Source organism: the organism of the source record quoted next, unplaced genomic scaffold (assembly GCF_019419815.1).
Source record: "Pyrus x bretschneideri cultivar Hongxiangsu unplaced genomic scaffold, Pyrus_bretschneideri_v1 Contig12, whole genome shotgun sequence".
Taxonomy (NCBI): domain Eukaryota; kingdom Viridiplantae; phylum Streptophyta; class Magnoliopsida; order Rosales; family Rosaceae; genus Pyrus; species Pyrus x bretschneideri.
In genome coordinates, this window is record NW_025999413.1 from 7,738,481 (window position 1) to 7,751,537 (window position 13,057).

The window sequence follows — 13,057 nt, forward strand, 5'->3', positions numbered from 1 at the left end:
TTTTTTTTTTTCTTTTTTTTTTTTCTGTTGATCAATGCTGTTTTTTCTACAGCTTCAACCAAAAAACTTTTGCTCGTGTTAAAGAATGTTGGCATGTGTTATCCAAATCAAATAAGTATTGATTTATATTTTTTTGTGTGTAAATCGTTGATCCTAACATGAATTCCTTATTCTTTTCGAATATATAAACAATAAGCTCTTTAGGATCACTGTCAAGGGAGAATACTAGGTTAACCATTTTTGTATACTGATGATAAGGCATTTGATAATGTCTATTTTGTAAATTATATTAACTTAGACAGCTTTGTAAAAATATTTGTTTCATTTTCTGTTTAGTATTTATAACACTCTTTGCATATTTATATGTTAAAAGCATAATCTATAGTCATATTTTCGCTCCCGCAACAACGTGCAGGTAAAATTTACTAGTGTGTGTGTGTGTGTGTGAGCAACAATGCGCTAGTTCTTCTATTCGTGTTGATATTTTTGGACTTTTAATCAAAATTTTCTATGACAAATAAGATCAATTTAATTAAAAACAGTAACTAAATAAAACTGAAGATGTAGTAGCAGGCCAAACATGTTGCTAGTTCTTTTGAACCGATAACTGTGAGGCATGCAATACATGTCTCTCATTAGTTCCAATGCACAGCATCTAGATTTTTTTAAACTGAATTTGATTCACTAATTTTTCGAAGTTTGCAGATGAAGAACCCTGTGGACCAGTGGCTTCCTCTGCCAATTTTTTCCACTCCATGGCCTTATTCTTCATTCGCGTACCCTTCTCTCCCTCCATTAACTCTCTAACAAGCTTCTCAACATCATCTCTCTTGACAACATTATTGATCTCCATACCAATGCCCCATCTTTTGCAAGTACAGTGACAGTTCGTCGGCTGATCAGCAAAGAACGGCCAACACAGCATAGGCACTCCTGCAGACACACTTTCCAGCGTAGAATTCCAACCACTGTGTGTCAAAAATCCTCCAACTGATGGATGGTTAAGGACTAGCTCTTGAGGGCACCAACTCGCTATTAGACTTCTCCCCTTAGTTTCATCCACAAACTCGGGTGGCAAAATTGCTGATTTACCAACTACCAAGTCAGGCCTAATTACCCAGAAGAAAGAAACCTTGCTATTTGCAAGTCCACAACCAAATTCCACAAGTTGTTCCGGGGTCATGACCATTATGCTGCCGAAATTCACATAAACAACTGAGTTTGGTGCCTTATCGTTCAGCCATTCAAGGCACTCGGTTTCTTCTCTCCATAGGCTATATCCCAGGGACTTCAAACGGTGTTGTGGTATCTGATTGAGAAGTAACTGGAAAGGGCCAACGGCGTAAACAGGTGGAGACATAGCTGAGAGAGCATCCAAAACATCTAGCTCCAATGCATCAAAGGTATGTATAACAATTGCTGAAGCTTCATTTAGTCTGCCCATTCCTTCAAGTATGAAATTCCAGATTGCATCATTGGGATTTGTTGTTACAAAGTTGTTAGGAAGATCCCTTAAACGAATACTTTCCATTCCTGGTATCCAATCTACCTCTTGGTCTAAAAAGCCATTCGTGAGCCACCTCTCATCTACAAACAGCCAAGTAATGCTTTATTAATAAAAAGTATCTTCATTTGCTTGATTAACAAATACAAACTCTCTCATGGCCAATGCAACAATTGTCGTTCATGAACTTTGAAATTAGGACGTCCCCAACAAATTCGAAATTGGGTGCTACTAGATTAATTGGCCATTAGCAAAACCACTGTTGATTAATAAAATAAAATAGAACTAATAACCAAATTGTGAAACTGTTATTAGCACTTCAAAAAGTAATCACACCTTTTTTCTCCTGTTTATTTTTTTTGGGTAATTACTTATGCTAATTACCACTTTTTCTCACACTGAGTTGGTTGAATAAATCAAAAGCATTATCAAGTAACAAAAATAAGCATGGTGAAATTATTTCCCTTATTTTTTCACTAGGAAGGAGTGTAAGAGAATTTTTGTAGATTGAATAATGGTTTCCTAAATTTGACCAAAAAAAATAAATATTAATTTCCTAAAATCAAACAATTGCTTTAATTCTTTACCTTTGAGGGGTGCTAGTCCTCTTTCCACCAAAGCAGGATACTGCATATAGCCCATGGTGCCGCTTGCTGAAAAAGTAAACACGAGTGTGACGGGGATGCCAAATTGTTGAGCTGCAGGGGTTGTGAATGGCATGAAACCATCTGAAAAAATGCATGTCACTGGAGGAGTACTACTACTACTGTTGAGTTTCTTTATCAGATCAACAAAAGGTGCCAAGAAGTTGTTTGTGACTGAATCTGCAAGCAAACTGAGGTCTTGGGTGGCATCTTCATCCGAATCCGGTAGGCCATCTGGGATCGTTTCAAACCGAAAATCATCAGGCAAGCCATAGAGGGACTCGGGTCCTAGAGATTTAACTAACCGCCTGTGATTGAACTCGGTGTTGACATAGGTTATACGAAAACCTTTATGGTGGAGGAGTTTTGCTAATTGAAGCATTGCCTTTATGTGACCTTGAATCGGAACTGGAATACAGACAGCATGAGGCTTGTTAGAACACATCTCAGATTTGTGGATCTCAGAGCGTATGCTTACTGTATGAGGGTATTTTAACATCAAACGTGTATGGATCTATAAATTTTTGGTCTGTCTTGAGACAATGCGTGGTGCAAACTTAAGAAAAAGTCAAGGGCCGGATGTCAATAATTTTGGCAGTGCGATGAAATTCACAGGGTGAAGACAAAGCTAAATTAAAAGGAGATGTAACGAAAAGTTCGCGATATTGTTTATTTTAACGAAAAATCACACTTTTACACTAAAAAGTTAATTCTGGTACTATTCATTTTACCTTTTATTTTGTCATTATCGTTAAAACTTAAAGTTTTCAAATTATTTTTATTAATTTTTCTTAAATTAAAAGAATAAACTAAAATTGTCAATAATTTTAGAGGAGAAGAGAGTTTCGAATTCGAAATGCATGTGTGGAGACCTAACATCTTATCTACTAGGATATTAGACTAACTACATTATCATGAGACATAACAATTTTTATGTTGCTCATAATTTTACAGGCTTGGAAGCTTTTGCCCATGTCTCCCCTATTTTCTATGCATTTTAGGACAGCATTTGTAGATAACTCAGTAGCTTATAATTGCACAAGCCAAAAGAGTGAGGGTAAGTATTGAATCATAATTAAGTTGTCGTTTGGGTTAAGCCCAAATGGTGAAGTTGAGTGAGACGTGAACGTTCGGCTAATTAATCACATTCCACTTCGACATGTGATGCAAATTAAGCATTTTCCATCATTTCATTGTTGTCACAAACCCTAGTGATCTACCTAAGATCACATATCTTGATCTACCTAAGATCACATATCTTGATCAAATGTCAAAATATGACTTAAACAACCACTAATTAGATCCTTAAACCCCCAATCAAGATAGCTATAGTACGTACTTTCAAGTATTACTTCAACATGTGAGATTTTCAATTGATTAACTAGTTTGGCAGTCATGTGCATTCAACTTTGACCTAATCTTGTCACACTCAAACCTAATTAATTATGGTCTAATCATACAATCCTAAGTATTTCCTGGTAACGTGATAGCATCCAAATATTGGAGTTAGATACAATCCAAATTTAGCAAGCCTGGTTTGGTACTGAGGTGATTTTGAAAAAAGTTGGTATCAAAAAAAGCTGGAAGCTGTTTTTGTGTTTGGTAAACATTCACCTTCAGCTTTTTTTCACAGTTTTGGGTGAAAAAAAAGCTAAAAACAAGAAGCTGCAAAACCCAGCTTTGAAAAACTGGTTTTTTTTCCATATCTATTTTACATAAAAGTTTACCAAACACTATAATACTGCTTTTTTTTTTTTTTTTTTTTCAAAAGCACTTTTACAAAAAAGTTTACCAAACACTCAGCTGCTTATTCTCACAGCACAGCAGAATCAGTTTTTTTTTCAAAGCACAACAATACCAAACCAGCCCCTAATCCGACAAGCTAATATGGTGCTATACACTATTTTAATAATTTGTTAAAAAAAAAGGTTTAATCAATTAAATTGTGCAATTAACTTATTCAGATTTTTTTTTTCACGACCTCTGAGTGGTGCAATACCCTTTTCCACCAAAGTAGGGTATTGTTTATAGCCCATGAAACTGCTTGCAGAATGGTAAAGAAGAGTACCAAAGGGAGTCCAAATTCTTCAGCAGCAGTGATTGTAAATGGCATGAAACCATCTGAGAAAATGCAAGTCACTGGAGGACTAACATTATTGATCGAAATCACCGCGTCATTGAGTTTTATGAGGAGGTCTCAAAACGGAGGCAAAAGGTTTTTGCTGATGGCGTCCGATGCTAAAGAGACGTCTTGGGTGGCATCTTGGTTGGAGTCTGGTGGAAGGCCGTCTGGAATGGTTTCGAATCAAAAATCAGGCAAGCCATCGAGGGAGTTGGGTCCGAGGCATTTTAGAAAGCGGTTGTGGTTGAACTCTGTGTTGACAAAGGTTATATGAAAACCTCTATGGTGGAGTAGCTTTGAAAATTTAAGCATTGCCTTTATGGCTTTGAGCTGGTGCTGGAATACAAACAGCATGCCTTGGAATCCATCATAGATTGTGCTTATGCGTTTGTGCTTGCACTAAGCACAAATATATATAATATATGTATATATGTGCAGATTAGTACTGTTCCGAAAAGTAGACACAACTAAAGTCAAATTGAATACGTGCTCCTTTAAGACTTGCAGGTTACGCAAAAATTAATCTTGGGCGACAAGATAATTGACTAATTGTCTTTTGTTTCATGACGAAGGCATTCAGTGCAATCAAATTAGGCACCTTAAGGGTGTGTTTGTTTCATATCTCATTTTTAAGAAATTTCAATGTTATACTTCATCTAAGAATTTTTTACATTTTCATACCTTTTGTCAGTTTTTTATCAATTTTTCCATTAAATAATAACGTGATTTGTGACAGAACCCATTTTCTATTAAAAATTAATAAATTAATTAAATATTAAAAAACTAAAAAAAATCATTTTTAATATTTTTTTTTGCATGGCGGACCCACCCCTCACCCTTTCTTCCCCCTCTCGTCTTCACCAAACCCAAAATCATCCAGATACCATCCCAAACCCAGATCCCACTCCCTGCTATCGTTCTCCGCCACATCCCTCAATGCCCACTCCTCCCTCAACGCACCCACTCCTCCCTCACATCCCTTAGCGCACCCACTCCTCCCTCACCTCCCTCTACGCCCTTTCTCCGCTGCCACTTTCCGCCATATCCAACAAATCCGCCAAAATCCTTACCCCGGAAACCCTCTGAAACGCTTCCTCGCTTTCCTTGTACCCGACCACCTGCACAATCACCGTCGTGGTGTCTTTCGTGTTGTACTGAAGCAAAGAGATTTGAGGGTTTTGAGGGGCAGAGGAAGAGGGCAGAAGTGGTAGTGGAGCAGAAAGAGGGCTGATTGACCCGATTTGGTGAAGGCAGAGTCGGAATCAGATAGGAAGTCGGTTGATGGCGGTGTGGAGGGAGGGAGGGAGTCGAGCGATGGCGTGGCATGGGTAAGGCGGGTGAGTGATAGCTGAAGTTGGTCAGCAAAGTCGGAGAAGGGCGGGGGAGGACGAAGAGAGTGGCGGTAGTGATCGGCACAGAGGGTACGGGATGGGTGGGATCTGGGTTTGGGGAAGATGAGATGGGTAGGTTTTGGGTTTGGAGAAGACGGGATGGGTGGGATTTGGGTTTGGGTGGGATAAGGGTGGGTCCCCTATGAAAAAAAAAATAAAAAATGATTTTTTTTTTATTTTAGTTTTTAAATATTTAATTAATTTCAAATTACGTCACTATTTAACAGAAAACTAACGGAATGTATGAAATTGTAAAAAAATTATAGATGAGGCATGACATTAAAATTTTTTTTAAAATGAGGTATGAAACTGTAACTGATCCAATAGTTAAAGTAGTTTTATGTAATTTATCATAAATAAAATTAGCCATAGTAGCCAGTAGAAAGTTGTTAACTTTTAATTTGAATTGAGAAATGTCAAAGACTACAAGACAAGGTTTTGAAGATCCACATTCAACGAGAAATTTTTTAGTGTAATTGCTACACAAAATAGTACATTATATGTTACTATATAAATGGTGAGATACGTGTGTTAAAAAATTAATAACTTAAAAAATAATTTTTTTACCACTTATATAAAAATACATAATGTACCATTCGTATTCTGATCACAGTAAAAATTCTCTCCACATTCCACATCGGTACGAGGTAAAATTTATATTTATCTAATTGATATGACAACCAATGGATTTCAAAGTTTACTTTTATTAAAAAGAGAGAGAGAAAGCAAGGGGAGAAATAATTGAGGCTTATTCTGTCATTTTGTGGAGATATTTTTCAGTTTCAGTATGCGTGCGTTACATCGTAGTGCATATATGCCTAACAATGCGCGTATTATTTGATGACTATATGAGAGTCGAGTAGAAGCGTGGGTGTAAGTGAAACCTTAACAAGTGTTATAAATAACTTATTGTATAGTATTAAAACACAGTTATATAATATGATAATTTTTAATAATTATTTCGTGTCATATTCATGTAATAAATAGCTCTATATCACAGTCTTCTAAAATATTACGACCCCGTCTATCAGACCTCGTTTATTATATTGCATTTTATTTCGAAGCTGTATAATTAATAAATAGCCCTTATAATACATTTTGCGGCCTTGTCTATAATTTTTTTTCTTTTTGTTGTTTTTTTTCCTCTTCTGTATTGCTAAAATATTTTTTTAGCATCTGAGTTTTCTCTGCAAATGATTGTAATTAAGCATTCAATTCTAATTTTAATTTTATTATTTGAGATAATGGTCCTTTATATTTGCACTTCATCATTCTAGTTCTGAAGGCCAACAACAACAAAACAATAACCAAAAAAAAAAAAAAAAAAAACCAATTATTAACAATAAATTTTGCACGGATGCGTGGCATCTAACTTTATCTTAGTAACACTTGATTCACTAAATTGTCTAAGTTTTTTGATGAAGATCCATGTGGACTGGTAGCTTCTTCTGCATGTTCTTTCCACTCCACCACTCTATTTTTCATCTTCTTACCCTTCTCCCCATCCATTAATTCTCTAACAAGCTTCTCTACTTCATCCCTCTTCACATCATTACTAATTTCCATGCCAATGCCCCATTCGTTGCAACTATAGCGGCAGTCCATCTGCTGGTCGAAGAAGAATGGCCAACAGAGCATAGGCACTCCTGCGGTGAGGCTCTCAATAGTTGAATTCCAACCACTGTGTGTCAAAAAACCTCCCACTGATGGATGGTTGAGGACTTGCTCCTGTGGGCACCAACTTGCCATTAGACTTCTTTCCTTTGTTTCAGCCACAAACTCAGGTGGCAAAATATCGGATTCACCATTAACAAGATCAGGCCTAATTACCCAGAAGAAGGGCAACTTGCTGTTTGCAAGTCCCCAACAAAACTCCACAAGTTGTTCAGACGTCGTGACTATTACGCTGCCGAAATTCACATACACAACTGAGTTTGGCTCCCTAGTGTTTAGCCATTGGAGGCACTCAGTTTCTTCTTTCCATAGACTGTATCCAATATTCAAGGGGTGTTCTGGTATCTGATCAAGATGTAATTGAAGAGGGCCAATGGGATACACAAGTGGAAGCATAGATGAGAGAGCATCCAAAACATCTCGCTCCAAGGCGTCAAAAGTATGAAGAACCACTGCTGAAGCTTCACGGACTCTATCGGTTGATTCCATCATGAAGTTAAACATTATGTCATCGGGATTTGTTGTTCGAATGAAGGTTGGGAGATCCTTTAAACGAATATCCTTCATTCCTGGAATCCAATCTATGACCTTGTCCAAATAGCCATTTGTCAAATAGCTCTCCTCTACAAAAAAAAAAAAAACAGAATTTTCATTTGCATGTTTAGAAACAAGGAATTAAGAGCGAACCATAAATTCAATAAAGCTTCAGTAGTTCTGTATATAATATATTTCACCTTTGAGTGGTGCCAGGCCATTTTCGATCAAAGCACGACATTGTAGAAGTCCCATGAAGCTGCTGGCAGCAATAGTGTAGAACAGTACTATAGGGACTCCAATTTCTTCAGCAGCTGTGATCGTGGATGTGGACATGAAACCATCCGAAACTATGCAAGTCACTGGAGGATTGTTGGACGTTGTTATGGCATCGTTGTTGAGCGCATTGAGGAGGTCATGAAACGGAGCCAAGAAATTTTGTTTTCTTATGGTATCAACAAGCAAAGTGAGATCCTGTGTGGTATCTCCATCTGAATCTGAGAGGCCATCTGGGATGGCTGCAAACCGAAAATCAGGTAAGCCATCAAGGGAATGGGAGCCTAAAGATTTTAGAAAGCGCCTGTGGTTGTACTTGGAGTTGACGAAGGTAATATGAAAACCTCTATGGTGGAGGAGCTTTGCAAATTTAAGCATTGCCTTGATATGGCTTTGAGTCGGAATTGGAATGCAAACAGCATGAGGCTTAGTAGCTACTGCTGTGGAATCCATTTTAGGTTTTGCGTTTGCATTGCAGCGGTTGCAGTAATGCAGACTATTTATGATGCTAACTAAGCTACTTTTCAACATCTACTGTTTTGTCTTCTTGTGCAGACAGGTAAATTTAAAGAGATATGAAAGAAAATAGGCAAGGTTTTGAAAAAGTTTTAACGAAAAGCTCACGGTCCTGTTCATTTTAATGAAAAATCATATTTTTACATTAAAAGTCAATCCTGATATTATTCACTTTACCCTTTATTTTATCTTTATTATTAAAACTCAAAATTTTCAAACTCTTTTCATTAATTTTCCTTTTGAAAAAATCTTTTTGCAGATTGACTTAATCGTAGATTTTGACAGAAAGTGAAAAAAAATTGAATCTTTCATTCATTGATTAGAATCATACATCGAGAGAGTATTTATACATACATCAAACGAGTGTTGACTCAGCACTTTAACTTAGCAATAGCTGGTCACAAAATTAAGGCCTGGTTTGTTAATGAGGTGATTTTTAAAAAAACTGGTATAAAAAAAAGCTGTGAGCTGTTTTTTTGTTTGGTAAACATTTAGCTTCAGCTTTTTTTCATAGTTTTGGGTGAAAAATAGCCAAAAACAAGAAGCTGCAAAACCAAGCTTTGAAAAACCGGCTTTTTTTCACATCTGTTTTACATAAAAGTTTACTAAACACTATAATACTGTTTTTTTTTTCAAAAGCACTTTTACAAAAATGTTTACCAAACACTCTGTTGCTTTATTTCACAGCTGCTTAATCTCACAGCACAGCAGAAACAGTTTTTTTTTCAAAACACAGCAATACTAAATCAGCCCTAACTCTAATAATACTAACTAGCTACCAGTAGTAATCTGATGTAGGTGATGTTCATGATTAGTTTGTGAACCTGCAGTACTTGTATCAGATTTGGTCCCCAACGAATATCCGTGCAATGAAAAAATTCAATTGAGAAAGACACAACGGCAACTATTTGATCGCAACTTCACGGGCCCCTTATTTGATAGAGAAAGAGAAATGCTTTACAATAGTGTAAGGATTAAGAAATCTACAGGGAAGATGATTTACAATAATTAGTGGAATCGGACTTCGTGGCTTCTTCTATTCTTCTGTCATTTTGTTTTATATTGCTGAAATAATACTTTACCATCTCAATTTTCTTTGGTTATATCCTATATTCACAATGCATTGATTCTTCTATTCTTGTTGATAGTGCTGGAGTTGTTATTCTAAATTTCTATAAAAATTGGATGCTGTATTGTATCTTTCAGTAATTTATTGTAGATCCTAAAACCATGGCAGGAGAAAATCATGTGTGCCACCCGTGAGTATACCCGTGTGTCTGCATCTGTTGTCATGTGACACCGGTGACAGGGTAGAATCTCTCAGCACACATAGCAAATAATGTAACATTAAGTTCAACCTGAAACTAATAACTGGACAAATTTGAAGATGGTGGCTGGCTAAACATGTTGCTAATTCATTAAACCAACAACTTCTATGACTGCTGTGCATGTTTCTTGGTTGTTCTTAAGCAGAACGTCTGGATTTTTCTTAAGTTTGAATTTGATTCCCTAAGTTTTCTAAGTTTGCAGATGAAGAACCATGTGGCATCTGATTGAGAAGTAACTGGAGAGGGCCAATGGCATAAACAGGTGGGGACAAACTTGAGAGGGCATCCAAAACATCTTGCTCCAATGCATCAAAAGGGTGTATAATAATTGCTGAAGCTTCATGAACTCTATTCATTACTTCAAAGATGTTGAAATTTTATCATTGCGATTTGTTTTTACAAAGTCTTTGGGGAGATCCCTCAAACGGATATTTTTCATTCTTGGAATCCAATCTATAACCTTGTCCAAATGGCCATTTGTCAAACAACTCTCATCCACAACAGGAAATTTTTTGTACACATGTTATAAATAAGCAATTCAAAGAGCTAACCATAAAAATCAGTGTGTTCAATAGTTGTATATATTTAGTGTTGAGTGGTGCAAGTCCTTTTTCGTAAAAGCACGAAGTTGAATGAGCTCATGAAGCTGCATGCAGCAATGGTGTAGAACAGTACTATAGGGACTCCAATTTCTTCAGCAGCTGTGATTGTGAATGTGGACAATGAAACCATCTTAAATTATGCGCATCACTGGAGGATTGTTGGATGTTGATGTGGCATCATTGTTGGGAGACAACAAGTTCTGTTTTCCGACATAGTCGGCAAGCAAAGTGAGATCTTGGGTGGTATCTTCATCTTATCTGGAAGGCCGTCTGGGATGGCTTCGCACGAAAATCAGGCAAGCCATCAAGGGAGTTGGGGCCGAGAGATTTAAGAAAGCGCTTGTGGTTGAACTCCGTGTTGACAAAGGTGATATGAAAACCTCTGTGAAGGAGGAGCTTTGCAAATTTCAGCATGGCCTTGATATGGCTTTGAGCTGTAACTGGAATACAAACATCATGAGGCTTGCAGTGGTTGCATAATGCAGAACATTTATAGTCCTAGTGAGAACTTTTCAATATGTTTGTGTGGCAATAGTTGAGATTTCGCAATAAAATCAATTGGCAAATTAGGGAGTAATTCAACTCTTTTTGCGTACATGTAAAGTGTATGACATTTTCGTTTTCTCACACGTTTTCTCATGTGTGGCAAATTTTCAAGAAAGACATGTGGATTACCAAACTTAGTGGTGTGGAATACATGTGGACGTTTGGCTTCACATGTGAGCCAATCTATTCTGATTCCATGAATCACATACAAGATTTCTTAAAATTCATGTTGAGACATTTCTTCACATCCTTACATTCCTATTCTTATCTTCACGCCAGTTGAGGCAGTGAAATATATAATCTTGTTTGAGGAATCTTAAATGAGTGATTCAAGTTGAATAACAAGTCAATTGTATCGTAATAACAAAATAATCAGAAAGTCCTTTGGGTGTGATCATATGCTTGATGTGAAAGACACACAAACTATGTAATATAAGGAATGCTAGAGAAAACTGTTTTGAAGAAAGTCCTTTGGGGCCTTTGATTGCCCAAGGTAGGATTGTATTTGGCTATTTAACACCAATTCCAACTTGAACTAAACATGAGGTTAATTAACGACGGAATTAATTTGAATTACAACTTTTTTTGAGAAATTTGGAAAAATAATCAGAATTTGGACCTCGTATAAAATTATAGTAATGATTTTAATTTTATGTAAGTATAACTCAAAGTTATTATGGAAGTACTAATATACCCTTAAAAGTACTATTACACATAGTTGTCACTTGCAATTACTAGCTATGATCAAAATGAGGAAGAATTATGAGTTCAAAGTGGATAGACCGAATAAGGATCGTTTGGAAGTTAGATATGTAGATGATAATGGCAAGTGATGACTTCGTGCAATATATAAAAGTTTTATTTACATCTTCACTTTCGTAAAAAGCATAAAATAATTTTCACTTAGTATGACGGTCTAATAGTATTCATTTTCACTTGTAAGTGAAAAATTTTATATTCGATTATAGCCGTCAAAAGCGAGTTTGAACCGTATTATTGCTAGCCTATTGCGAGGATAAGCCCACCCCTTTTCCCTAGTATAGATAATATCATTTGTTCAAAAAAAAAAACATAAAATAACTTCAATTATTAGACCCTGGTATATAAAAGGATCCTTTTCTTTGGAATTCTAGGGATTTCGTGATCCGGATCGTTCATCGTACATCGTACGGTCAGAAATTATTTTAAAATTTAAAATTTAAAATTAAATATAAATGATACCTAAAGAAAACTAACTGTCCAATATACGATGAACGACTTCGATCACGAGATCTCTAAGATCCACAAAAAAAAGTACATGGCGAGGGTCCTTTTCCTATAAAAGGTTATTCAATCATGCAGCTACAGCGAATATGGGTCGCCGGATCCTTTTCCTGTATAAGGTTATTCAATCATGCAGCTACAATGAATAGATGGGGTAACATATTAATGTTACGTGTCGGGTGTCCTATATATTGGTCACGATGCACAACCACGCTACCAAACAAGCAGACAAAGATTTGACGTTGGCGGGCCTATCATTTATTAGAGGGTATTTTACAAAACGTTTTTGGTATTGTTTACTTTTAACGAAAATAATATTTTTACTTTGAAAAGTTACTCTTAGTACTATTCACTTACACTTTATTTTATCATTTTCATTAAAGCTAAAGTTTTTTAGGACTTTTCATTAGTTTTTCTTTTATTCTTTTATATGATGCTGAGAATACTGTATACTCATATAGTTTCAAAACTTAGAGTTAGTTTGAGATTGTGGTGCTTTAAAATAATAATAATAATAATAATAATAATAATAATAAATCTGTTTATTAAAAAATTGGAACATTAAATATGTTTGGTAAAATAAAAAAAGAATTGTTTTGAAAAAAAAAAAACTATTGTCGATGACAGTAAAAAAGACATAGGAAAACAAAAGCATGG

General features: G+C 36.0%; 2 protein-coding genes across 4 annotated transcripts; both read right to left on the reverse strand.

Annotated features, from left to right (window-relative positions):
* Positions 1–527: 527 nt before the first annotated feature.
* LOC125474505 (7-deoxyloganetin glucosyltransferase-like) lies at positions 528–4,661 on the reverse strand. Of its 3 annotated transcripts, none has more exons than XM_048578320.1 (3): positions 4,130–4,661; positions 2,092–2,556; positions 528–1,587 (listed from the first exon to the last, which is right to left on the reverse strand). In XM_048578320.1, the coding sequence occupies exons 1-3, from the start codon at positions 4,182–4,184 to the stop codon at positions 656–658; spliced, it is 1,452 nt and encodes a 483-aa protein (XP_048434277.1). In that variant the 5' UTR covers positions 4,185–4,661; the 3' UTR covers positions 528–655. The 3 variants fall into 3 exon arrangements, with proteins under 3 accessions (XP_048434277.1, XP_048434278.1, XP_048434276.1); XM_048578321.1 differs by having other exon boundaries at positions 4,217–4,660; XM_048578319.1 differs by lacking the exon at positions 4,130–4,661 and having other exon boundaries at positions 2,092–2,746.
* A 2,203-nt stretch (positions 4,662–6,864) lies between these two features.
* On the reverse strand, positions 6,865–8,634 carry LOC125474147 (7-deoxyloganetin glucosyltransferase-like). Its single transcript, XM_048577590.1, has 2 exons — positions 8,070–8,634; positions 6,865–7,958 (listed from the first exon to the last, which is right to left on the reverse strand). Exons 1-2 carry the CDS (start codon positions 8,596–8,598, stop codon positions 7,036–7,038), a joined length of 1,452 nt encoding a protein of 483 aa, XP_048433547.1. The 5' UTR covers positions 8,599–8,634; the 3' UTR covers positions 6,865–7,035.
* Between the last annotated feature and the right edge of the window lie 4,423 nt (positions 8,635–13,057).

What these genes read in the sequence shown, in the direction of transcription:
- LOC125474505 (XM_048578319.1), bottom strand. Translation starts at nt 2,647, where the DNA reads ATGTTAAAATACCCTCATACAGTAAGCATACGCTCTGAGATCCACAAA. An exon ending in AGGACTAGCACCCCTCAAAG is followed by an intron (nt 1,588 to 2,091) that starts GTAAAGAATTAA and finishes GGCTGTTTGTAG; the next exon opens with ATGAGAGGTGGCTCACGAAT.
- LOC125474147 (XM_048577590.1), bottom strand. Translation starts at nt 8,598, where the DNA reads ATGGATTCCACAGCAGTAGCTACTAAGCCTCATGCTGTTTGCATTCCA. An exon ending in TGGCCTGGCACCACTCAAAG is followed by an intron (nt 7,959 to 8,069) that starts GTGAAATATATT and finishes TTTTTTTTGTAG; the next exon opens with AGGAGAGCTATTTGACAAAT.